This window comes from Callithrix jacchus, chromosome 3 (assembly GCF_049354715.1).
Source record: "Callithrix jacchus isolate 240 chromosome 3, calJac240_pri, whole genome shotgun sequence".
In the NCBI taxonomy this organism is placed as follows: domain Eukaryota; kingdom Metazoa; phylum Chordata; class Mammalia; order Primates; family Cebidae; genus Callithrix; species Callithrix jacchus.
The window spans coordinates 180,428,193-180,455,981 of NC_133504.1; the positions used below are offsets into that span (position 1 = coordinate 180,428,193).

The 27,789-nt window shown below is 36.2% G+C and overlaps 1 protein-coding gene across 13 annotated transcripts in view; it reads left to right on the plus strand.

Annotated features, from left to right (window-relative positions):
- Positions 1–27,789, plus strand: part of RAB28 (RAB28, member RAS oncogene family) — a 303,321-nt gene that overhangs the window by 18,656 nt on the left and 256,876 nt on the right. For 10 of the 13 annotated variants that reach the window (XR_013533198.1, XM_054253474.2, XM_078367512.1 and 7 more), the window contains exon 4: positions 4,061–4,190. Coding sequence is in view for 12 of the 13 variants with exons in the window: in XM_054253474.2 (XP_054109449.1) it covers positions 4,061–4,190 (130 nt within the window). In the remaining variant the exon portion in view is untranslated. Of the gene's footprint in view, positions 1–576; positions 662–4,060; positions 4,191–27,789 lie in introns of all 13 variants that reach the window. The other 3 variants (XM_078367515.1, XM_078367516.1, XM_078367517.1) reach the window with 1 other exon arrangement.

Genomic DNA, 27,789 nt, shown 5'->3' on the forward strand with positions numbered 1-27,789 from the left:
TAAAAAAAGTTCTCTAATGACTTAAGGTTCAACTTCAAAATGATAGAAAAAAGTATACGTAAAATGAAAAAAAGAAAAAGGGCACAAATCAATCAAATATAAAACATATAAACAGACTTTAAAGTGATCAAAAAAATTTCTAAACCCCTAGAGACTAATTTTGAAAAAATGGAGACAACAAAATCACCATAATTATAAGTGGGAGATTATCACTATAAATCTCATAAACACTAGAAGTATAAGACAACAAAATGATAAAACTTCTATCAGTAAATTAGACAACCAAGAATGAATGGTGACATTTAGTTAAAAAAATGCAACTTGCCAAAATTAATACAGGACTAATAGAAAAATCTAAATTTTCTTTTAATTTAAAGCAATTTTATATTATACAAATTTCCACAAAGAAAATTCTAGACTGATGGATTTCATTGGTAAATGCTATCAAGCATTTTTTTAAAATAACAACTTTATTCTAACTTTTTCAGAAAATATAGGACATAGAGTATGATTTTTTTATGGATAATCTTCTGGGTATGTTTCACAATGGTTACTTTTTTCCTCTCTTCATCCCAGAGCCTTGAGGGGATCTTTCTTGACTCTCTACTGATAATCTAATGGGACATTTGGAATGTCGTGGCACATCCATGAAAGTGTGGAGGTAGGCTTTAAGACTGTGGGGGCCCCTAGGAGTTCCTCACTCTTAAGCTAGACCCCCATCAGCCTCCAGCAGTTTGTCAAAATTACTATTTAAATCTTCCTACCATTTACTGTTTCTACTGGCTGCTTCTGCAGATAAGCAGATCTTGGCTGTAACTTTTTGGATTTGTTTGTCTCTCCAGATTTCAGAGTGATGATTTGCCTTGCAATATCAACTTTCTGATGAGTCTAAGAAAAGTCACCGATTTTTCAGTTTGTTCTGTCTTTTTCTTATGTAAGGACAGGAGTGATGACTTTCAAGTTTTTTTACATGTCAGAGTTGAAAGTTGAAGTCCTATAATTCCTTTTATATTTTAATATTTTTAGTTTTCTCATTTTTTTCATTTCAGAATTTCACCACAGTGGTGAAGGTCAAAATTGGCACTAATTATGATGACAAGAACAAGGAAAAAATAATAATAGTTTTTACATTAAATGGAGATGTTTATGTTGCTAGATAGCTAGGTGAGTGAATAGGAGTTTATCCTTCTATATTTTTTGTGAATCCTGAACAATTTCTAAGAATCACCAACTGAAAAATGTCGGGATACATTTGTCTAGATCAGAGATTGGCAATTTTTTCCTGAAAAGAGCTAGATAGTAAATATTTTATGCTTTGCAGGCCATGTTGTCTTTGTTGTAGCTACTCAGCTTTGTAATTGTAGAACAGAAGGAGCCACTGATACTTAAGCAAATGAGTGTGACTATATATTTCAGTAAAGTTTATTTATAAATACAGGGTGTGGACCAGATTTGACCCATGGGCCATAGTTTACCAATTTGTGGTCTAGAACAATGGTTTTTAATGTTTGTTCCCTATCTCTCATCCTGTATTGAGTGTCAGTAGATGGTAGATCATTTGCATGGTAGTATCAGTAGATCATTTGCATCTGTTTTACCATATTCAGATATTGTCCCATGTTGGGATGAAGGGTTTCATATATTAATTGGAAGGGTTCAAAAAGTCTTAAGAGTCATAGGTTTAGGCTTTATTTGTAAGTTTAAAACCTACCTCGAAGTTGCCATGAAAATGTGATTCTTGTTCACTTAGTATGATAACAAAAAAATCTGCAATTGCATGTGGTATGTTACTTTTAAAATAAGTACTTTTATTATTTCACTTTATAATGTAGGCATATTAGATATTTTATAAGTGAGATAACAAGTTTTGCCCAAGATCAATAGATGGGGCCAGGACTGGAATTCACCAGTAACCTGTGTTCCACGATAGAGAGCTCTTTTCAACAAGTAATATATAATATCACCCATGGCAGTTGGAGGTGGGTTCAGTAGATTGAAAATTAACCTTCAGAGATCAGTTCTGGGGCTTTATTCTTAATAAGGAAAGTGAGATACTCTTTGTTTTAGTTAATTCTATGTTGGGCATTGTTTCAAAGTATCTTGGAAGACAGAAATAGATGTTCAAGTTGCAAAAATGAACCAGGTGAGTGATTTTGCATAAATAATATAGAACATTTTAAGTGAAAGGTATCTTAGAGACCATCTAACTCAAATATCTAATTTTAGAGATAAGAAACCTGAGACCTGAAGAAGCTAGGTGACTTGGGGGCCAGTATGGTTTAATAAAAGAGAATAATAGTCCTGGAAGGTCATAACAGAAGTATGCCAGGGCTCTCTGGCTCTAGCTTCAGAGAGTTAATTGTTAATTTTTTTAGCAGTTTTCATGAGCCAGTTATTAAATACTTTCACAATTTAAAATTATATATAAGCTCACACATTGTATTAAAACAAAGGTGTTATATGCTTAATCTCTGTCACTAATTATTTTACTATGTATTTCTGTTATCTGTGTGCTCGAGGTTGTTTACATCTGCTACATTTATATAGTGGACATGTTATGTAATGGTGCCCTCTCCAATGCTATGTTCAGTGATGTCACATTGATAACTTAAAAATGACCATAGGTGAGCATCGCGGAAATTGGCAAACATTATAGCAAACTGTCACCCCTGCTGGGCCCTGAACCCCAAGCCAATTGATTAATATTTACCAGTGTCTCATTGGTCATGACTACTGTGTTATATACTTGTTTATGTGTTTAGTTTTGCTGCAAGACTGTGAGTTCTTTATGGTTTGGAACTTAATGTCTGTAGAATCCAGCACAATGCTTAGAGTTTAATCGACAGACAAATATTTTTAATTATTTAGTCTTTGATTCAAATCCTGGTTCCATCACTTACCTATCAGTATGACCTTGGTTGTTTTAATCTCCATTTATTATTTAAAATGGAAATGATAATACCAGGCTTTTGGGATTGTTGTAAGGATTTTAATGAGAAGACCTAGAAATGTGTCTGGTATACAGTAGGTACACACAAGTAGTTGATTACTACTGTTATAAACTAAGAAATAGACATAAATGACATTAGGGTCCAGGCTTATATTGTATATACAGCTTTGTATTAAGTGTTTGACCACAAACTGGATGAAAATCAAGAATGCGGTACTGTTATTTTTGTGTGCATATATAATTCTCCTTCCTACACAAAATAATGAGATGAATTAAAAGGAATATGCTATATAAAGAGGCAGGAAGCAATCCTTCTATTATATTTGGCATTGCTCCGACTCATATTACAGTATTATGTCCAGTTTTACATTGCTCATTTTAAAGAGGATGTCAAAAAACTATATGTAGTGTGTCCTGGGAAGAATCAACAGCTATGATTAAAGGGATAGAAAAATAGGCCCTTTGAGGCAAGTTTAAGGCATCGAGTTTGTTTACTCTGGAAAGGAGATGGTAACGGAGTTACCTAACTGTCTTCAAGTATGTAAAGGGTTAGTTTAAGAAAGATACTCTCAAGTTCTTCAAATGCACAGTGGACTAAAAGAGGAAATAGACATTTCATTTAAAGAAAATTGTGTTAAACACTTAAATTGCCTATCAAGGGGTATCATGGAATCTCTGTTTTTGAAAATATTTAAAAAGAGTAGCAGCAGATGGTTATTTATTGAAAGGTTTAAATGTTAGACCTCATGAAAGTGAGAGGTAGAATTGTAGGTGTTGTAGCCTTTTCTGCTTCTTTGATATTGGTAATGATTTTCTTATATTTTCTGTCATTTACCAAGCGTATTCCAGCTATCTTATTGGAAGACCACAATTTTGATAGAATTATATTTTGGCTCACATTGCATCCTAATTGCTGGATTTATCTTGAAGGAAAACATTTAGTATTATCAATCTGCTAGTAAGCAATTTAAATGAAAGTTGTAACTGTGAAACACTCGACATTTGTATTTTTACACCCATTTTGACATATCTGAAGGATTACTCTAGTATTCGTTAAGATTTTTGCCCCAAGTAATACATTACAAATATTTTGTAACTCTTTTGTGACAGGGAATCCTCTTGGTGTATGATATTACAAATTATCAAAGCTTTGAGAATTTAGAAGATTGGTATACTGTGGTGAAGAAAGTGAGTGAGGAGTCAGAAACTCAGCCACTGGTTGCCTTGGTAGGCAATAAAAGTAAGTTATTACTGCTTATTTATGTATGGTAAAGTTTACTTGCTGTTGTGGACAGAATGTTTGTGTCCCCTCACCACCCCCAATTTATATGTTGAAGACCTAATCCCCAAAATGATGGTATCTGGAGATGGGGTTTTTGGGAGGTAATTAGGTCATCAGAGTGGAGTCCTTAAGAATGAAATCTGACAGGACACAGTGGCTAATGCCTGTAGTCCCAGCATTTTGGAAGGCCAAGGCAGGGGGATTGCTTGAGTCCAGGAGTTTGAGTCAAGGTTGGCCAACACAGTGAGACCCTTGTCTCTATTTAATTAAAAAGGAATGGGATTAATATCTTTGTAAGAGACACGAAAGATAATAATTTTCTCTGCCATGTGAGGATACGGCTAGAAGGTGGCTGTCTGCAAACCAGTAAGAATGTCCTCACTAGATGCTCAGTCTGTCAGTGTCAGTACCTTGATCTTGGACTTTAGTTACCAGAAGTTTGAGAAATAATATTTGTGGTTTAGGCCATTAGTCTATGCCATTTTATTATGGCAGCCCAGTTGAGGACTTACCAACACATTTGCCTATTCTATAGTTTTAATTCCTACAAAGAAAGAGTTGATATTTGGAAACAGCTTTTCTAGAGTGAGCAGATTATTTGAGTAGAAAATTCTAGGAGTGTATACAATCTTTTCAATAACTGTTTTGATGCATGGTCTATCATAACTGCCTCACTGCTTCAGTCAATTCCTGTGAAGGTAAGTTTAGTTCTGACAGTGTGTGTTTTGGCTTCCTGTGGTCTAAGAAAGCAGCGTGGACTATTAAGAACAGCAACACAGCTGCAGATTTTATATTACATTGCAGTTTCAGCTCTGTCCCAGAGGTTTTGAGTGATACATTTCATTAAATGATCCCCTATTTTAGGAAAGGAAGAAGTGTCTATATTGGAATTTTGTATGCATTGTTTCTTGCTCATGTCTCATATAAATTTCATTTTCTAAATTTTTGGGTTTGTTCTGAAATAGATTTTTTTTTTCTTCCTGAGAAAGAGTGTATTAGGGAGAAGAGCAGTTCTTGGTAAAAATTAGGGTTTGTAAGTAATTTCAAGATCTGTCTCTTGGGCTATGATAGATAGAGAAAAGTTATAAAACTGAACTCAGTACATGACTATATTTTGGTTCCTAGTCCTGCAGTGCAGTAACTTAGAAAAAGAGACATTAGTAAGGTTTTCAAATATAGTCATGTGTTGCTTAACAACAGGATATATTTTAAGAAATGTATTGTTAGGCAGTTTCATTGTGTGAACATTATAGAGTATATATTAGGTTTCTCTAGAAGGACAGAACTAATAGGATATAGGTGTATGTGAAAGGGAGTTTATTAAGGAGAATTGACTCACACAATCACAAGATAAAGTCCCACAATAGGCCATCTGCAAGTTAAGGTGCAAGGAAGCCAGAAGTGGATCAGTCTGAGTCCCAAAACCTCAAAAGCAGGGAAGCCGACAGTGCAGCCTTCAGTCTGTGACTGAAGGCCTGAGAGCTCCTGGCAAACCATTAGTGTAAGTCCAAGAATCCAAAAGCCAACGAACTTGGAGTTTCATGTTTGAGGGCAGGAAGCATCCAGCACAGGAGAAAGATGGAGACCAGAAGACTCAGCAAATCTACTTTATTCTAGCCATGATGACAGTTGATTAGAGAGTGCCCACTCAGATTAAGGATAGGTCTGCCTCTCCCAGTCCACTGACTCAAATGTTAATCTCCTTTGGTAATACCCTCACAGACACACTTAGGAACAACACTTTGTATGCTTCAATGAAGTTGACACTTAATATTTACCGTCACATAGAGAGAGTATTTACACAAATCTATATGGTATGGCCTACTACATACCTAAGCTATATGGTATCCTGTTGCTCCTAGGCTACGAACTTGTATGTTAACATACTGAATACTGTAGGCAGTTATAACACAATGGTGAGTATTTATGTGTCTAAGCATAGAAAAGGTAGAGCAAAAGTATGTTATAAAAGCTCTGTTATAATCTTATGGGACCACTATCATATATGTGGCCCATCGTTGATGGAAACATTGTTACGCCACACATGACTGACTCAGTATTTTCCAAGTTATTTGACATCAGAAAAAGAGAAAATGACTTCAGATTTTACCATGGAGGGTTTAGATCAGGTATTATTTCCTGACTGCAAGGGTTGTTAAATCAATACGTACATATATTACCAAGAGAATTGTCTTTTCCAAAGGTCTTAAAAAATGTAGTACCTTTTTTTCCCTCTGTAATTGTTTGGGAAGCAATGCTTCCTGAAAGACCAAACCAAGATTTCTGCATTATGTGGCTTTGCACACTAGATGAGCATTTCATAAGTTCAGGTTTAATTTAAAACCATGATGACACAGGTGTGAAAAATACAGACATTATCATACACTCTGGAAAACCATATTACATATCATAAAATATTATGGCTTGGATAGAAATTGTAGTTTGCTTTTTTAAAAGCTTTAAATTTTGCTCATCTCTTTTAAAAACAATTCTTTTTAATTGAGTGAATCAAATGCTTTTCAGTTCATTGAAAATCCCCTTTTGCACATCATGTTTTGATGAGCTTAAGTTCTATTTCTGGGTTCAGCTTCTCAGTTTAGTTGTCATTCAAAGCATTGGCTTATATTATGGTTAAGTGTGTGCTTTATTGAAGGCTTCCCATTACCTTATGAGAAATTATAGCGTCTCTAAGGGAGAGGAGTTACAATTTATTTTAATTTCTTTCAGGATGTAATCTAACTGCCATTTGGGATAATGGTGTAGTGGTGCATAATTATGTACATTATGTTATGTATATGCTATCTTGTGAGGCATCCACCATTGGTCATTGTCAAAGACAGGCTATTAGAGTTAGATGGGCTCTTGGACTGGACTGGTGGTGGCATTCCCAGGTTTTAAAAACAAATATTCGTATAAGTTGTTTGAATTTATGTAAGAAATTAATACAATGTTATGTTTGAGATTTAATAGCATAAAAGTCAAGAGTTTTTTTTTTTTTTATTTTTGGCTTAGCTACAACCCCTTTTGTATGTATTTATAAAATGCTCTTTCAGAATGAGATTATATAACAGTGTATGCAGTCACATAGAATGTTATATATGTAAGATAAAGATATTATAGATGAGTATTTTCCTGAATATTATTTACTACATAATCTGTCACTGGCCCAATTTCATGTAATCACGTAATGAAAGATCCTTCTGCAGTTAAGCCTATTAAGGCTTTAACTCTGAGTCTCCTGAATATATTTTGATTTCTATGTCCAAACCGATGTTATATTTGTTATGGTATTGTAGTGTGTACTTTGTTTCTTTTGGGGGAATATAGTTATATTAAAAAGCAATAAAATTTACAAAGAGACTTTTCACACTGGTTAAAGGCAAAGCGAGAGGTGTGATGGAAAGACATATGAAGCTGGATTATTATGCTCATTACCTAAATATAGTCATCTTCTTCCTAAACGTGGTTTTAAAATTTATCATTGTGTCCCTTTTTTTGTGACTTAAGTAGAAAGCATATGTTGAAAAGAAATGTGTAGGCTATGGAAATATTGGAGCAGTAGTCAGCTTTTAGTTAAAGTTAGCGGAAGGAGGGAGAGAAAAAGAGAGGGTGAACACACATTTTTGTAAAAAAGAGTGTATGTGAACTTATTTCATGCTAAGAGCTTATAGTAGTAAGTTATAAGATTATTTGCTTTTTATTAAAATATAGTAAACATTTCAGAAATTTGGGCTGAGAATAGATGATATTCTGATATAAAGATGAGTTATGGACTTATTTTTATGAAAAGTTAAATTTTATGCTTAAATATACAGAATAACTAGAGTAGGTTAATGAAATGGATAATAAAGGAAGAGACTTCTTTTAATGAAATTGAAAGAATGATTGGTAACTAGTACATTAACTTTCAATATATAATTCTTAAAAATGTACAGTTATTAAAATGAAATATTCTGTGTTCTATTTTGAAAGAGTATCAGATGCTAATTAGTGTTATTTTGTTTTACTGTTTAAGTACTAAATGAAATATTGAGGTCACAGAGCTTTGGATTTAGACAAACTTTGCTTACAAGCCCAATTGCTTCACTCTAGGGCAGTATATCAGACAAGTTACTTTACATTTTTAAGCCTCAGTTTCCCCCATCTGGAAATGAGGGTAATAGTTTATGTTGGATAAAGTTGATTTAAAGATTAAATGATATATTGTGTGAAAAGCACTGTGCTTGTGGTCTTTTGCATAGTAAGTGCCCAGTAACTATAAATTAGTTTATTAATCATAATGCCCTTTTAAAAGTACTGAGCATAGATAGCTTCAACTTGATTTATCACAAATTGCAAATCAGTAGAGCTAAAATTCATGCTCTGTGCAACTTTCCTGGAGAAAATGTTTATTAGAGAATTTCCTTATTACCATCTTTTTTCTGTCCTCCCCCTCACCCTGCCACCTGCCAGAGATTGATAGTTCTCATATTATGTGTTGGGTAGGGCCATTCTTTCACTGAACATTTTTGAGAATCTGCTATGTGTATTAAGCTAGTCATTGTTAATTTGCTGAAAGGTTGAGACAAAGAGTCTTTAAGGAGTGATGGGAACCTGCCAATCTAGATCTTAGACTTATTCTTTTTCACTGTCATCTTCAAATTAAAAAAAAATGAATTTCTTTGTTTTGCTCTGTCTGGTTGTTGGATTAATAAATACACTTAACTTTAGCAGGATGGCTTTAGCACAATGATTGACTTAAGACATGTGGCACTTGGTGATTGAGAGCTGACGAGGGTAGTGTGGAGACACCCAGCCTCCGCAGCCCCATCTCCCCTTCCTATAACAGATTTCGTCTAGAGATAGGAGAGACTTGTAGGGAAAAGGTAAGCAGAAGATTCCTACTAGTCCCCATTGCCACCGCAAACATCTACATTCCTTACTATGGTAGAATCCCGCCATTTTCATAAGCCCTGACTCTAGTTTGGAGAGCTCCTAGGAATTCACACAGCTGCCTTGCTCTGGATTAGGAGCACAAGGTGTGTATTCCTCACCCCCCACCCACCCCTTGTGAGTCAAGCTGCTGCAGCATGGTGCCATCTTGAGACCAGAGCCACCTCTGGAGTGTGCACTCTTCTGGGGGTCAGTAGCTTTTGGACCTCTGCAGCACTGGGACTCTATCTTCATTCTACCAATCCCAAATGGGTGACTGAACACCACAGCATCAGCTGCTCAGAGTCTGGGCTCATGATTGGCTATGACTCTGACCTGCACAGCAGGGAAATCAATCCCCACTGCCCACACTCAAGCTGGAGGAAAAGTCTGACAGTCTTTCACAGGGCAAACCTGCCCTTGAGCCAGCCAAACTGCTGTGTACCCTCCCTTGAGCAGGAGAGATCCCTGAACCATTGAGGAGCTACACACCCAGGCTGTAGAGTGGCTAAGTGTCTGTGTCCAGGGCCTCAGAAACAGTCCCATAGGCTGCTCCTGGCAAATACATCCCTAGGTTGATCTAGCAGCTGTGTATCCTTGTCTTAGGTCTGAGAAAGAGCCCCATAGGCTGCCCCTACCAAATACTCTCCTAGGCTAGCCAGGAAGCTAAGCATCCATGTTCTGGGTCTGAGAAAACCCTGCAGACCACCTCTGGCAGAAATACCCCCTAGGCTAGCTGAGCAGCTGTGTGCACCCATCCCAGGCCTGAGGAATAGTTCTGTGGGCTACCTCCAGCAAACACATGCTCAGGCCAGCTGAAAAGCTGTGTGGCCATGTACTGGACCTTAGAAACAGCCCCTGGCAGGCACTCCCACAGGCTGGCCAAGCAGCTGTGCCTGTGACTCTAGCCAGTATAACAGACTTCAAACCAGACCCTAAGTTGACCTTCTTACTGTGTGCATGCATGTACCCCTGACCTGAGAAACAGCCCAGCAAGCCCACCCTTGGCAAAGTTACAACATTGCTGCCACAAACTCTCTTAGCCTTGGCCACTGAGACACTCACAGATGTCATTAGTGTGGATTACAACTGAAGAAACTGCATAGAGAAACAGTACTGCATTCAACTAGAAACAATCCCAATGCATCCCCACTGAACTGACACCCCAGGGCCATCTATATGAATAAGTCTTTTCTTATGGATCCTACTCCATAAAATTAGAAGAGGTGACTCTTCTACCAGATGCATAGAAATCAACATAGGGACACATCAAACATGAAAAAACAAAGAAACATGACACCTTTAAAGGAATATAATAATACTCTAGTAACAGATTTTAATTATAAGAAAATATATAAAATGTCAGAAGTGGAATTCAAAATAATAATCTTAAGGAAGGTCAGTGAGGTACAGGAGAATATATATAGAAAGTTTAACAAAATCAGGAAAGTAATTCATGATATGAATGAGGAATTCAACAAAGAAATAGATATAACCAAGAACCAGTCAGAAATATTGGAGCTGAAGAATTTAATGAACGAAGTAAAAAATACTATCAGGAGCTCCAACAAAAGTTTAAACCAAGTGGAAGAATTCTACAACTTGAAGACAAGTCTTTTGAAATAACACAGACAAAAATAAATAATAGTAATAAAAAAGAATGAAGAAAACTTACAGGATTAATGGTGCAACATTAAGTGAACAAACATATATGGAACAAACAAGAAAAGCGAAGGGAAAAGTTGTAGAAAAGTTATTTATTGAAATAATAGCTGAAAACTTCTTAATCTTGAAAGACAGATGAACATACTCATTCAGGAAGCTCACAGAACCTGAAGTAGATTTAACCCAAAAAGGCCCTCTTCAAGGAACCTTAGCCAAATTGTCAAAAGTAAAAGTCAGAGGATTCTAAAAAGAGCAAGAGAATAGTGTGAAGTCACATATAAGGGAATTGCCAGTGGACTAATTGTGAGTTTTTCAGCAGAAACCTTACAGGCTAGGGGAGAATGGAATTATATATTGAAAGTACTGAAGGAAAAAAAAAACCTGTCAGCCAGGAATATTAGAATATAATACCCAGCAAAGCTGTCCTTTCCAGACAAGCAAGAACCAAGAGAATTAATCATCACTGGACTGGCCTTACAGCAAATGTTCAAGGTACTCTTACATCTGGAAGTGCAAAGACAGTAATCACTATCATAAGAACATGTGAAACTGTAAAACTTATTGCTAGAGCTAATACACAAAGGAGAAAGAAAGAAATCTTATTACAACAGAAAGCCATTCAACTATAAGAATAAGCAATGAGGAAGTAAGGAACAAAGGATATACAGAACAACCAGAAAGCAGTCAATAACATGACACATATAAATCTTCACCTATTAATAATAACTTTGAATTGAATATTTAAACTCATTACATTTGTCATTTTAAAGATACAGACCATTTCATATATTAAAACAAAAGACCCAACTATATGCTGCCTACCAGAAACTCTTTACTTGTAAAGACACACATAGATTGAAAGTGAAAAGACAGAAAAAGATATTCCATGCAAATAGAAACTAAAAGCAAGCAGGAGTAAGCTATACATATATCAGACAAAACAGACTTCAAGTCAAAAGCTGTACAAAAGGAAAAAGGAGGACGTTATATAATAAAGGGATCAATATAGCAAGAGAACAAAACAATTGCAAATATATACATACCTGATATTGCAAAACTCAAATATATAAAGCAAATATTATTAAATCAAAAGGTAGAGATAGACTTTAATACAATAATAATTGTTGACTTCAGCACCCTACTCCTCAGCACTGGAGAGATTGCCTAAAGTGAAAATCAGCAAAGAAACATTGGATTTAAACTGCACGATAGACCAAACTGCATCTAACAGACATTTACACAACATTTCACCTACCCAACAGCTGCATAAAATAACCTTCTTTCCATCAGCACCTGGAACTTTCTCAAAGATTGACCCATATGCTAGGATACAAAATAAGTGTAAAAAAAAAAAAATTGAAATTGTATCAAATCTCTTATCTGACTACAAGGAATAAAACTGGAAATCAGTAGTAAGGTGAACATTCAAAACTATACAACAAATGGGAATTGAACATTATTCTGAATGACCAGTGGGTGAAGGAATAAATTAAAAAGGAAATCAAAAAAATTCTTGAAAGAAATGAAAGTAGAAGCACAACATACAAAAAGTTATGGGACACAGCAAAAGCAATACCAAGAAGCAAGTGTATATCAATAAATACCTACATCAAAAGGCTGGAAGGATTTTAAATAAACTGCAATGAATTCAAGGAACAATGCAAAGACAAACCAAACCCAAAATTAAAAGGAAATTAGTTAAGATCAGAGCAGAATAATAAAGATCAGAGCAGAAATAATAAAGATCAGAAATAAATGAAATTGATACTATGTGAAAAACAGAAGGTTCAACAAAACAAAAAGTTTTTTAAAGATGTAATCAGCAAGACATTAGACTGAGAGAAAAGGGAAGACTCAAATAAATAAAATCACAAATAAAAAGGAGATGTCACAAGAGGTACCGTAGGAATATAAAGGATCATTAGAGATTACAGTGAGACAACTACACCCAGTTTTGAGCTAAATACATAAATAAAGCAAGCAAGCAAGCTGAAGATCTTACTGCTAGAGTTCAAAACATACTACAAAGCAGTATTAAGCAAAGCGGCACAGTACTGGCATAAAAGCAGATACATAGACCAATGGAAATGGAATAAAGAATACAAAAGTAAATTTGCATATTTACAGTGAATTGACTTTTAACAAATGTTCAAGAACACTCAGTGGGGAAAGGACACTCTTCAGCAATTGGTCCTGGGAAAGTTGGATATCCATAAGCAAAATAACAAGACTAGACCTTCACCTCTCACCCTATAAAAATATAATAAATATAAAATAAAATCAACTAAAAGTGGATCAAAGACCTAAATGCAAGATGAAATGAAATTATAAAACTGCTAGAGGAAAACATAGAGAAAACACTTCAAGACATTTGTCTGGGAAAGTATTTTATGAATAACACCTCACAAGCATAGGCCACGAAATAAAAAGAAATGGGATAATATCAAATTTAAAAACTTCTGAATGACAAAGCAAACAGCCAACAGAGCGAAAAACTAATCTACAGAATGGGAAAAAATATTTGTAAACAACTCACCCAACAGGGGATTAATAACCAAATTATATAGGGGATGCAAACATCTCAACAGCAACAAAACAAAACAAAGACAAACCAAAACAAAAACACCAACCCCCGCAAAACCAATCCAATTTAAAAAATGGGCAAATGATCTGAACAGACACTTCTGCAAAGAAGACATACAAATGGTCAAGAAATATATGAAAAAAATGTTTCAACATCACTAATTATCAGGGAAATGCGAATAAAAGTCATTTCACCCCGGATAGGGTGGCTATTATCAAAAATACAAAAAAAAATAACAAATGATGAGAATTTAAAGGAAAAGAACTCTTATACATTGTTAGTGGGAATGTAAACAGTATGGATGTTCTTCAAAAAACCACAAATAGAAGAACTACCATATGATCCAGCAATCCCACTGCTGATTATTTATCCAAAGTAAAGGAAATCAGTGTATTGAAGAGACATCTGCACATCTATTTTTATTGCAGCACTATTAATAATAGCCAAGATACGGAATCATCCTAGTTTTCTTTTTTTTTTTCCTCTTCTCACATTTTTTTTTTATTGCATTTTAGGTTTTGGGGTACATGTGAAGAGCATACAAGATAGTTGCATAGGTACACACGTGGCAGTGTGATTTGCTGCCTTCCTCCCCTTCACCTATATCTGGCATTTCTCCCCATGCTATCTCTCCCCAACGCCCCACCCACACTGTCCCTCCTCTGTTTCCCCCAGCAGACCTCAGTGTGTAGTACTCCCTTCCCTATGTCCATGTGTTCTCACTCATGTTCTCACCTATGAGTGAGAACATGTGGTATTTCATTTTCTGTTCTTGTGTCAGTTTGCTGAGAATGATGGTCTCCAGGTTCATCCATGTCCCTACAAAGGACACAAACTCATCGTTTTTGATTGCTGCATAATATTCCATGGTGTATATGTGCCGCATTTTCCCTGTCCAGTCTATCATCGATGGGCATTTGGGTTGATTCCAGGTCTTTGCTATTGTAAACAGTGCTGCAATGAACATTTGTGTGCATGTGTTCTTATAGTAGAATGATTTATAGTCCTCTGGATATATATCTAGTAATGGGATCGCTGGGTCAAATGGAATTTCTGTTTCTAGGTCCTTGAAGAATTGCCACACTGTATTCCACAATGGTTGAACTAATTTACACTCCCACCAGCAGTGTAAAAGTGTTCCTGTTTCTCCACATCCTCTCCAGTATCTGTTGTCTCCAGATTTTTTAATGATCGCCATTCTAACTGGCGTGAGATGGTATCTCAATGTAGTTTTGATCTCCATTTCTCTAATGACCAGTGATGATGAGCGTTTTTTCATATGTTTGTTGGCCTCATGTTTGTCTTCTTTTGTAAAGTGTCTGTTCATATCCTTTGCCCACTTTTGAATGGGCTTGTTTTTTTCTTGTAAATCTGTTTTAGTTCTTTGTAGATTCTGGATTTCAGCCCTTTGTCAGATGGGTAAACTGCAAAAATTTTTTCCCATTCTGTTGGTTGCCAATTCACTCTAATGACTATTTCTTTTGCCATGCAGAAGCTGTGGGATTTGATTAGGTCCCATTTGTCTGTTGGCTTTTGTTGCCAATGCTTTTGGTGTTTTGGTCATGAAGTCCTTGCCTACTTTTCAACAACAAATGAATGGATAAAGAAAATGTGGTATATTTGCATAGTGGAATACTATTCAACCATAAAAAAGAATATGGTCCTGTCATTTGTGGCAACAGGAATGTAACTGGAGGACATTATGGTAAGTGAAATAAGCCAGGCACAGAATGTTAAATACCACCTTTTCTCATTTATATATGGAAGCTAAAAATAGTTGATTTTCTAGAAGTCACAAATAGATTATTCTAGAGTCTGTGAAGGGTAGGGGAAAGTAAGGGTTAGGGAGAGATTTGTTAAAGGATACAAAATTGCAGCTACATGTGAGTAATAAGTTCAAGTGTTTTAGGCTGCTGTAGGAAGACTACACTTAACAATAACATATTGTATGATTTCAAGTAGTTAGGAGGAAGATACTGATTGTTTCTAACACAAATGATAAATCTTTGTGATGATTGATAGCATCTGATCATATACATTATATATTTAGATAAACATCACCATTAATATGTACAATGATTACACGTCAATTTAAAGTGTTGGAAAAAATAAATACACTTATGTTCAAATGTTCATCGAAGACTATGCTTTTATTTTAGTGAGTAAAAAAATCTCTGGTAGGTAAATTTCAAAATGGGTAAGAGGGTTAGTCATTGATCTATTCTGTGCATATCACAGAAGTTTGGCTGAAATTTAACAATCTCTTCAACCCTATGTGGCATGAGATGACTGAAAAACCACAGATCCAGCTATGTAAAAACCTTGAAACAGTTATATTGCCATATTAGGCAACATCTCCAAGTCAGGGAGCCAGATCTACCAGGCTTAATACTGGGTTTCCTGGCTTTTGCAGTCTTGCTCTAGCATTGGGGTACTCTCACTTGATAAGAGCCTGCAGTTCAGAGCCTAGAGATTTTTAAATTTATATCCACCCAAGGGCTTTTCATAGGTGAACCTGGCCATGGCCTAATTTTCCACTATCACCTCTCATATAAACTACAATGGTAGCTTCCTAAGTGGTCTTCCTGGTCCTAGGTTTGCTTTCCTACAGTTCTGTTCCCAAATTGCAGATTATATTATGTGACTTTTCTGCTTAAAACTCTTTGGTGGTTTTTCATCTTACATCAAATCCAAACTTCTTATCCAAATTTACTAATGTTAGGGGATTGAGCTCTTACCTACTAAGACTTCATCTTCTATATGCTTCTTTGCCCACTATAAGTGCAAGGCATGTTTGTTTATTTTATTCTGTTTCCAGAACATTCCAAGTTCATTTGTATTATACTTAGAATTTCTCATGCTTGAAATGATTTTCCCTCGTCTTTGCTTTTGGCTAGCTCTATTTTGTCATTGACGTCTCACCTTCAACATTCATCTTTTTAAAGCTTCATTCTAAAGGAGCCACCCAGTCTTGCTTTTCATCAAGCTATTAAGTTTCAGTTATCTGCATATTCTTATTGTCATCTGATACTGTTTCTTGTCTGTACTTCTCTACTAAAATCTAAACTCTGAAAGCTAAGGACTTCATCACTTACAACAGTGCCTGAACTAATAGCAAATGGATGAATAAAACCTTTTTCATGAAGACTGTTGGAATTATAAGCATTTACAGCCCTGGATGTGTTATTCAGGGAAAGTGATTTTTTTTTAATGAGGAAAAATACAAATGTAGATGTAGGGACTCCATTAGATGGACCTTCAGGGCCAAGTGGCCTATTGAATTCTACTCTGATGAATAATTGCAGAGGGGGTTTCTTGGGAAACACATCATAGTTTTATACTAGATTATGTTTGAAATAAAATTTCATAGATTTTACATTATAATTTTAGATTAAATCAATATAAAGGATTTAGGAAGTTTGCTTTTTTATCCTAACTTGTGACTTTTACGTAATGTTAGAAATCTAAACTTTTGACTTTTTATTTACAGTTTTTTTATGTTTAATTAAAAATATTATAATCTGTACTGAATTACAATTTTAATTTTTCTTTGAGTGTTTCAGGCAAGGGTATAACTGAAATGAAATGAGAATTCAGGAATATTAACTTTTTAAAAAGATTAATTTTTAAAAGATTAACTTTAAGTTCAGTCAGTGTTTTATAACTGCATGGCGTTTTAATTTGTCATTTTGTTATTTTCTATTTTTAATCTGTTATGTCTTTATATTATCTGATCCATCAGCTAGTTTCTCCTCTGACTGGCAAACATTCTTAGTTGGATAGATTATAAACAGAATTAACAGGGGTTGCATAGAAGCTGCCCTCCTCTTGATTTATAGCTTCTTAGTTAGTGGAAGGGTGGTGGTTATCGGTAACTTGTACTGGGGGTGGGAATTATCATGCTCCAGTATAGAGTGGATGGATGAATGATTTCTACTCTTAACGATATTAACCAGATCCTTTTGCAAATAAAGACTAATAACTCAGATTTTTAAACAATCTTCATGACAGATGAGGGCATAGAGAAGAGTGCATCAACACCAATTAAGAATGTTGAGTGTATATTCTTCTTAACAGTGATTGATAGCTCTTGGAGTACTATCTCTGCCCAAGAAGTGATGTTTTACATTGGAAAGTTTAAAGGTTATATTTTAATGTACCCTATAAGTTGTGTTCCCTGAACTCAATGAAAATGTATTAGTAAATTAAGTAAACTTCAAGTTGAAAATTTTACTTATGGTCTCAACACCATTATGACCAGGCTTTTAAAGAGATACTTTTTTTCTCAGTAATAGAGGAGTGAAAGAAATGGCTCTGTGTCCAGTTTGAAAACCATTGGAATTTATATGAAATTACTTGCCTGTGTTGTGACTCTTTTGAGTCTTTAAAAATTCTTTATCTGTATAACAGACATGTGCAACAATTAAATTGGTAAGATTTAATTTATTTTGAAGGGTTCATATCAACTTGTATAAAATTTATCACATACTATATTATACCAAAGTGAACAAGTCATTGTTACCAATTGTTTAAGATAGCTTATAATTTATGAAGAATAAACAAAAACTTTTTAGGGGATTTGTTCATTCTCTTTATACATTTTAAACTAAAGCATTCTGCCCCTTTCACAATTTCTTTTACTACTTCACTTCCTTTTTGTTTCAGATAATACTAATCCCAAAGTATCAGACCCAGACCCAAGTGTCTTTTTCAGATGGAGCTAATATTTCTGTCTCTATTGCTGCTGGTACTGCTGCTGCTGCTTTTTTTTTTTTTTAACTTCATATATAAATTTTTCAAGCAGAACTGTGATCATTTACTTACTGGAATGTACTGAGAACATTCTAGACATTGAGAGAGAAAGTATTTTATTACATATACTTAAAGCTGCTCCCTCATATGATACTTCACACTCCTGTTGTATTTTAAGGACATGTTGACAGCATTTAGAGTTTAATTGGTTGAGTAGTATCTCCAAATCAAATGCATAAGCTTGCCTTCAGACTGTTGTTGTCACTGACAACTACTGGGGAATAATATATCAAAAATGAACGCTATTTCTTAATATCAGTCAAAAAATGTTTTTCATCTGACAGTTGTTGTAGTGATGTTATTTCACTGTTACTTTTTTGGATAGCCTACCCCAAACCATTTTGACAGTACTATAATTTACTTAGCCTAAGCAGTATTATGGTTTTTGTGGTTATGTTTTCTTTGGTTTTGGAGGAGTTGTATAAGCATTTTGATCATAATTTGTTTATATGATATCTCTCCACCTTCTTTTTGTCACAAAAGAGATTTATTAAATGCTAAAGAAAGCATAATTCATCTTATTTGTTTTAGGATACAGCTTTGATTTTAAATTCTAGAAGAAATTGTTAAATATTAATATCAAAGAACACAAAGCTACAGAAACAGATTTCTTTGTGAAAAAAATTTGGAAAATTTTATTACATAATTTAAGCCCCTTTAATAATGTATTTTAATCTATATTTGCATTAGTTGTGGAGCAAAGCTAAAATAATTTAAAGGCACACTAGACTGGGTATCAGAAAACTAGGTATTTTTCTAGGTGCTCACATTTTATCTAGTTACATGAGCTTAGACAATTCCCTTAACCACTTAGGATCATTGTCTTGCATAAGATGAGGGGATACTACTAGGTAATACCTAAGCACCTTCGACTCCTAAAATTTGATAACCCAAACTATGTTTAGTTTTAAGGTTGCCCAATTGAACCTGGCTATTTCCAGGCAGTTTTAAGAGAGTTTAACTTTATTTGTAGCTTAAACCTTCTCTTCCTAGTTTTTGCAGAGATGACTTTTTGGCTATATTTTATCATTCATTTGTTACATTATTAAGATCCTGTTTGCATATATGGTATATGATAGATAGGTACATATACATCATCCTAATAAATATAGCTATTAATAATAATAAATCTGAATTTATTGAATTCTTACCATTTGCCAGACAAATCCTGGACATATGGGCAACTTTAAAGTATTTTGGGGCTCTAAAAATTGCTCTAAAATTTTTTTAAGAAAATTGTTCCCAAAGTTAGAATTTAAGTATTTTCCACTTCATGTGACATTGTCCTCTAAACTTTCAAATCATTGTTTAGTTTTGCTGTGTAAATAAAGCAATTCAACAGATACAGTCTTCTTCTCTTCTTTTTTTTTTTTAAATTTCACAAATTTATTATCTTAAGGTTCAGAAGTACGAACCAAGTTTGGAAATGTGAAACTAAGGCACAGGCCTCTGCTTTCCCTGATAGCTCTAGGGAGAATCCCTCCTCGCCCCGTTTCTGATTATGGTGGCTACTGCTTTTCTTGGTTTTTGACAACATAATTGCAATCTCTGCCTCCATTTTTATAATATGGCCTACTTCCTGCCTGTATCAAATTAAAGAAGATGACATTTAAGATATAAAAAGGGAAGAATCTAGGAAAAGGACAGATCAAGAAAGATTTTGTGGGCTGTTGTATGGGCTTTTGGCTTTAACTGTGAGTGAGGTGGAAAGCCACCAATGTTTTGAACAGTTTGCAGTGATTTAACTTGTATTTAGAAAGGATCACTACAGCTTTTTTTAGAGTATACTATAGTGGATAAGAGTGGAAGCAGGGAGACCAGACAGGAAGCTTTTTATGTAATCCAGATGAGAAATAATGGTGGCATAGACCAGAGTGATAGCAGTGGAAGTAGTGAGAAGTGGTTGGCTTCTGGATAGATTTTGAAGGTAGGACTAATAGATTTTTCTCACAGATTGGTTGTGGAGTAGAGGGGAGGAGAAATAACATAATGCAAAGATTTGGGGCCGAAGCATCTGGGAGACCAAAGTTGTATTTACTGAGATGAGCAAAACTGCAGGAGGAATAGGTTTTGGGTATGGATTGAAAGTTTTGTTTTGAACATATTAAATGTGAAGTGCTTATTAAGCATATATATGGAGATGTGTAGTAGGCAGTGGATATATTATCTGTAATTCCAGGGGTAAGATGTGGTATAGAGGGGAGGGGCCAGGATGACGAAATAGAAACAGACTCCAAGAGCCAATCTCCGTCTCAAAAAAAAAAAAAAAAAAGGAAGAAACAGGTTCCTGTCTGCAGCTCCTATGAGACCAACACAGATGGCGGGTGATTTCTGCATTTCCAACTGAGGTACCCAGTTCATCTCACTGGGACTAGTTAGTGGGCACAACCCATGGAGAGCAAGCAGAAGCAGGGTAGGGCATCACTTCACGTGGGAAGTTCATAGAGCCGGGGGATCTCCCATCCCCAGGCAAAGGAAGTAGTGAGGTCCTGTACTACCTACCCCGGGTACTACGCTTTTCTCAAGGATTTTTGCAATCGGCAGATCAGGAGATTACCTTGTGAGACTACACCACCAGGGCCCCGGGTTTCAAGCACAAAACGGAATGACTGGGCAGGCACTGAGCGGCAGGAGTTTTTTCCATACTCCTGTGACGCCTGTAACTCCAGTGAGACAGAACCATCCACTGCCCTGGAAAGAGGGCTGAAGCCAGGGGACCAAATGATCTTGCTCAGTGGGTCCCACTCCCACAGAGCCCGACAAGCTGAGAAACCACTGGCTTGAAATTCCCACTGCCAGCGCAGCAGTCTGGAGTCTGTCTGCCCGGGAGGACTGAGTTTGGTTGGGGGAGGGGCTGCCGCCATTACTGTGGGTTTAGCAGTCAGTTTTACCGACAGTTCTAAGGAGCCTGGGAGGTTTGGACTGGGAAGAATTCACCACAGCCCAGCAAAGTGGCTGTGGCCAGACTGCTTCTCTGAATTCCTCCTCGCTGGGCAAGGCATCTCTGCAGGAAATCTAGCAGCTTTATTCACGGGCTTACAGATAGAACTTTCATCTCCCTGGGATAGAGCATCTTGGGGGAGGGGCGGCTGGGGACTCAGGTTCAGGGGACTTAATCTTTCCTTCCTGCTGGTTCGAAGAGAGTGGCTGATCCTGACAAGAGAGATTCTCCCAGCACAGCGCACCAGCTCTGCTAAGGGACGGACTGCCCGTTCAAGCTGATCCCTGACCCTGTGTCTCCTGACTGGGAGAGACCTCCCACAGGGGTTGACAGATATTTCACACAGCAGAGCTCTGGCTGGTGTCAGGTCAATGGCCCTCTGGGACAAAGCTTTTGGAGGAAGGAACAGGAAGCAATCTTTGCTCTTCTGCATCTTCCACTGGTGATACCCAGGAGAACAGGGTCTGGAGTAGAGCCCCGGCAAACTGTAGCAGACATGCAGAAGAGGGGCCTGTTAGAAGAAAAACAAGCAAATAGAAAGCAACAATAACAACATCAACAAAAAACCCCATAAAAACCTCATCCAAAGGTCAGCAGCCCCAAAGAGCAAAGGTGGATAAATCCACGAAGATGAGGAAAAAACAACACAGAAATGCTGAAAATTCCAAAAGCCAGAATACCTCTTTTCCTCCAAATGATCGAAACATTTCTTCAGGGCACAGAATGGGGCTAAAACTGAGATGGATGAACTGACAGAAGTAAGCTTCAGAAAATGTAATAATGAACTTTGCTGAGCTAAAGGAGTATGTTCTAACCCCAATGCAAAAAAGCTAAGAACCTTGATAAAAGACTACAGGAGCTGCTAACTAGAATAACCAGTTTAGAGAGGAACATAAATGACCTGATGGAGTTGAAAAACACAGCATAGGAACTTGATGAAGTATGCACAAGTGTCAATAGCTGAATCGATCAAGCATAAGAAAGGGTATCAGAGTTGGAAGACCATCTTGTGGAAATAAGGCATGCAGACAAGATTAGAGAAAAAAGAATGAAAAGGAATAAGCAAAACCTCTAAGAAATATGGTACTATGTAAAAAGACTGAACCTACAATTGATAGGAGTATCTGAAAGAGATGGGGAGAATGGAACCAAGTTGGAAAACACCCTTCAGGATGTTATCCAGGAGAACTTCCCCAACCTAGCACTACAGGCCGACATTCAAATTCAGGAAATACAGAGAACACCACTGAGATGCTCCACTAGAAGATCAACGCCAAGACACATAAGATGTGGTCTAGAGATAAAAGTTGGGGAATCAACAGCATGTTGATGATGTTTAGAGCCAATGGGACTGGATGAACTTAACTAAAGGAGTGAGTTTAAAAAGAGATGAGGTTTAAAGATTAAGCTTTGGGTTATACCCATGTCTTATTAAAACCACAATTAAGTATCACCACACACTTCTTAGATGGCTATTATCAAAAAGACAAAAGGTAAGTATTGGCAAGAATCTGGAAAAAAAGGAACCCTAGTATCCTATTGGAAATGTAAATTAGTACAGGCATTATGGAAAACAGTGTGGAGGTTCCTCAAAAAATATCCAGCAATTCTACTTCTGGTTGTATATTTAAAGGAAATAAAATCAGTGTGTTGGAGAGACTCTTTCCTCTCAAGTTCATTGCAGCATTATTCACTATAGCCAAGATATGGAGTCTGCCTAAGTGGTATCAGTGGATAAAGAAAGAAGATGTGGCACACACACATACGCGTGCACACACACCCACGCACACAAATACTATTCAGCCTTAAAAAAAGAAGAAAATCCTGTCATTTGTGACAACATGGATGAACCTGGAGAACACTATGCTAAGTAAAATAAGCCAGGCACAGGAAGAAACACTGCAAGATGTGACTTTTATGTGGAATCTAATTAAGTTGAACTCTTAAAAGCAAAGAATAGAATAGTGGTTGTCAGGGGCTGGGCCAGCACTAAAAAGTGAGTAGATGTTGGTCAAAGGATACAAACTATCACTTAGGGTGAATAAGTTCTGGTGATCTATTGTACAGCATGGTAACTATATTTAGTAATAATAATACAGATATGAAAATTGCAAAGAGAATAGTTCTTTATAGATCTTAAATGTTCTCATCACAAAAAATGGTTTGATAAGTAAGGTTATTGGTGTGTTAATTAGCTTGATTTAATTATTTACAAGCATCTATATGCCAAGCATCACGTTTCCAAGGTAAATATATACCATTTTATGTCTACTGTACCTTAATAAAGCTGAGGAAAAAATATGCACCTCACTTATTGTGTTTGATGTAGTAGCACACAAGATTATATAAAAAGCATTTTATATCACACATATATTTTGTTTTAAAATTTTTACTTTTTTTCTTTTTTCCTCTTTCATAGCCCTAACTTGAAGCTCAACACATTGTTGTTTTGATAATTAAATTCTTAGCTCTAGCTAATCTTAATTTTCATTAAAAATTTCAAGTCTAAAAGATGAGAAATTGTAATTTCCCATAAGGGTATTTATTTTATACTATGTTCAGCCACTTTAATATCTCTAATAGAGGGAGACAGAGTGGATAGTGGTTAAGGACACAGACTTTTAATCAAGACCACATAAATTCTGTTACAGGTTCACTTAACTGTATGGCTATGGTAAGGTCCCTACCCTTTTTATACCTTGGTTTTCTCATCTGCAAAGTGGGATTAATAATAGCACCTACCTCATAAGGAAGTTATTGTGAGAATTAAAACTATAGAAAGCTTCTGGAACCGTGTCTGTTATATAATAGTACTATATGTGTTTGTTGTTACTGTCTTTCCCATTCTTGCTTCATCCTGTCTTCTACTTACGGGTAGTTGGAGGTCCTGCTAAATATATGTATTTTTCTAATATAAGGATTTAAAAATAAAAAAACTTTACAAATATTGTGAAATATCTGTGAAATACATAAATAATGTTTAAAATTTTGGTTATAATTAATATTTAGAAGCCAGACCTTCATTTAAATTATAGTTTGGAAGTATATATATATTTGGAAATTTGCATATATTCTGCTGATGGAGGTGATATAATTTAATATCTAATCTGAGTGGTGAAAGCTCTTGTGCTGTTGCCGTGAATTTTTATCTCAAGTTTTTTTGCTATGTAGACATGTGTCTAATAAAAAAAGATGCTGCATAAACCATCATTTGAGTTTGAATGTGCTTCTGTTTTTGGTTAAGGTATAAATGTTATTTCTGGCTGTGTCCTTCATACTTAGCTCTTCTTACAACAAATGGAAAGTCCTTAACTGTACCTGAGGGAATAGTTAATCCACAGTGGACATATGGTAGACAAAAGCTGAGTCTACTAAATGAAATAAAATTATAAATGGTAAACATGAATGCCTACAAAGTCAGGCAGCCATGTAGGATTCACTATTTGAGATTAGCCAGTTTTGTATATAACGTAGTTCTTTTTTGGTGAGTTTGTGTGTTATATGTATTATAAATTTGATTTTAAAATATACTCTAAAGTTATATATAAAACATTTATGTTTTTTACTGTTCATTGAGTTCATGATGTGACTTTGATGTCAACAATGGAGGCTGATGAGCTCACATTTTTGGAACATTACTGCTCTTTTGATTGGGGGCAGTTAATTAGCATTAACCCAGAACAGCTCTTGGGCTTTATGGATTTGAGTGTTATATGTGGTTGCACTGCTCTAGCTAAAGGTTAAGTATTAATGGAAAATGGTCACAGCCCTTTTACTTAAAGAAAACATGTTACTTGTAAGTTTTCTTTTGATTTTACTTTTACAGTTACATTGAATGTCTTCATTCATTTAGCCATCCATAAAGCAAATATTGTTGCACATGCAATGGATAATAAGTCTTTTTAGGATTACTTGTGTGGTATGTCACAGATCATTAACTGCAAGTAACCACCTGACTTGAAGGAAGCCTGGAAGCATCATTATAGTGAAATAAGCTTTTATTTAGGTATCACTGTAGCACATTGATTTATAGAATTGTAACCAATGTCTATTTAGAAAATATATTCTCATTATCATTTAAGAAATGATAGAGACTAATTGATGTAGACTATAACAAAGATATGTTGATTACAGTAGAAAATATAAGAATAAATATTGTGGTCCATATTTTATCTAATTACATATAAAGGATTTTTAGGTAATTAGGCTAAATGAAGTGATTTTTTAGATGCTTGCAACTTTGTGTATGATTGAATATATATACATATATATACACACTCATACATATACATATATACACACACATATACATGTATGTCAAGGCATGTTTTGAGTTTTCCCTACTTTAAATTAAGCAGTATAGCAAGACAGTGGCAAACTTTATGTAACTATTTAATTCAGTGAATGCATACTGATTTCCTTTGTGAGTACATGGCTGCTGCTTTTTTTCTTTCCTGTGTTTCTCTTTTTAAATTTTTATTATTTATATATATATATATATATTTTATTGCACTTTAGGTTCTGGGGTACATGTGCAGAACATGCAGGATTGTTGCATAGGTACATATATAGCAATGTGGTTTGCTGCCTCCATAGCATTTTTTTCCTTCATTTCAACCCTCGTGAATCTGACAATTATATGCCATGGGGTTGCTCTTCCTGAAGAATATCTTTGTGTTGTTCTCTGTATTTTATGGACTTGAATATTGGCCTGCCTTGCTAGGTTGGGGAATTTCTGCTGGATAATATCCTGAAGAATGTTTTCCAGTTTGGATTCATTCTCTCTGTCACATTCAGGTACACCTATCAAATGTAGATTTGCTCTTTTCACATAATCCCATATTTCTTGAAAGCTTTGTTCATTTCTTCTCACTCTTTTTTCACTAATCTTGCTTTCTCATTTTATCTCATTGAGTTGATCTTCAGTCTCTGATATCCTTTCTTCTGCTTGGTCGATTTGGCTACTGAAACTTGTGTATGCTTCACGTAGTTCTCCTGTTGTGTTTTTCAGTTCCATTCACTCATTTATATTCTTCTCTAAGCTGTTTATTCTCATTAGCATTTCGTCAAACCTTTTTTCAAGATTCTTAGTTTCTTTGCATTGTGGTAAAACATGTTCTTTTAGCTCAGAGAAGTTTGTTATTATCTACTTTCTGAAGCCTGTTTCTGTCACGTCATCAGACTCATTCTTGATCTAGCTTTGTTCCTTTGCTGGTGAGGAGTTGTGATCCGTTGGAGGAGGAGAGGCATTCTGGTTTTGGGTGATTTCATCCTTTTTGTGCTGGTTTCTTCCTATCTTTGTGGATTTATCTACCTGTGGTCTTTGTAGTTTGTGACTTTTGGATTTGGTCTCTGAGTGGACGTTCTTTTTGTTGGTGATGAAATTCTTTCTTTCTGTTTTTTAGTTTTCCTTCTAACAGTCAGGCCCCTCTGCTGTAGGACTGGTGGAGGCCCACTCCAGACCCTGCTTTCCTGGGGATCACCTGTGGTGGCTGCAGAACAGTAAGGGTTTCTGCCTGTTTCTTCTTATGTTAACTTTGTCCTAGAAGGATACCTGCCAAATGTCAGCCTGAGCTCTTCTTTATGAGGTGTCTCTTTGGATATACAGGGTTTGTGGAGCTGCTTGAGGATACAGTCTGTACCTTATAGGAGTCAAGTCCTGAGCTGTGAGCTCTGTTGTTGTGTTCAGACCTGCTGGGCGGGTACGTTTAAGTCTGCTACAGCAGAACTCATAACTGCCTTTTTTCCCAGGTGCTCTGTCCTGAGAAGGTGGGGATTTATTTATAAGTTCCTGACATGTTGCTGCCTTTTTTCAGAGATGCCCTGCCCCGCAAGGAGGTAGCCTAGACACAGTCTGCTAGTAGGTGCGTTACTGAGCTGCTGTGGCCTCTGCCCAGCTGCTGTGTGATCTTCCTTACAGTTTTCTTTATAGCGGTATAGTTAGAACTGCCTTGGTAATGGAGGTCTGCCTTAGTAACGGCTGACTGCCTCTGGAATGGTGGACTGTCTCAGTAATGCTGGACTGCTTCTTTAGTGGTGGACTGTCTCAGTATTGGTGGACTGCCTCGGTATTGGCGGACGACCCCCTTACCGCACAGAGCTGGACTGTTCCAGGTCCAGCTGGGCTTGCTGTGAAACTCTCAATCCAGAGCGTTTCAGATTGCTGGTCTTTGTGGGTGTTGGACCCACCTAGCCAGATCACCTGGCTCCCTGTTTCAGCCCCCCCCCTTTTTTTTTTTCAGTTGAATGGGCAGCCGTGTCTCCCAGGCATTCCAGGCACCAGTTGAAATGGCTGACCATATTGTGTGAGTTTTTGTGCAGAGACTCACTGCACTGGCTCAAACAGTCATGCTGGAAACTTGTGGCACTTTTCAGCCTGGGAATCTCCTGGTGTGTGGGTAGTAATATCTCATTTGGAAATGCGGTGATCACTCACCCTCTGTATTGTTCTCACTGGGAACTGTACTCCAGAGCTGTTCCTATTCGACCATCCTCACATGGCTGCTTCTTAAGCACATATAGCATGAATCCTGCCTTCAGGAAACTAAAAGTCTTGTGAAAGTAAGATGTACATAATGGACAAAAAACCATTATGTTTATTTTACTTCCACAACAAGACTTTAAGTCTACAAAAGAAAGACAAC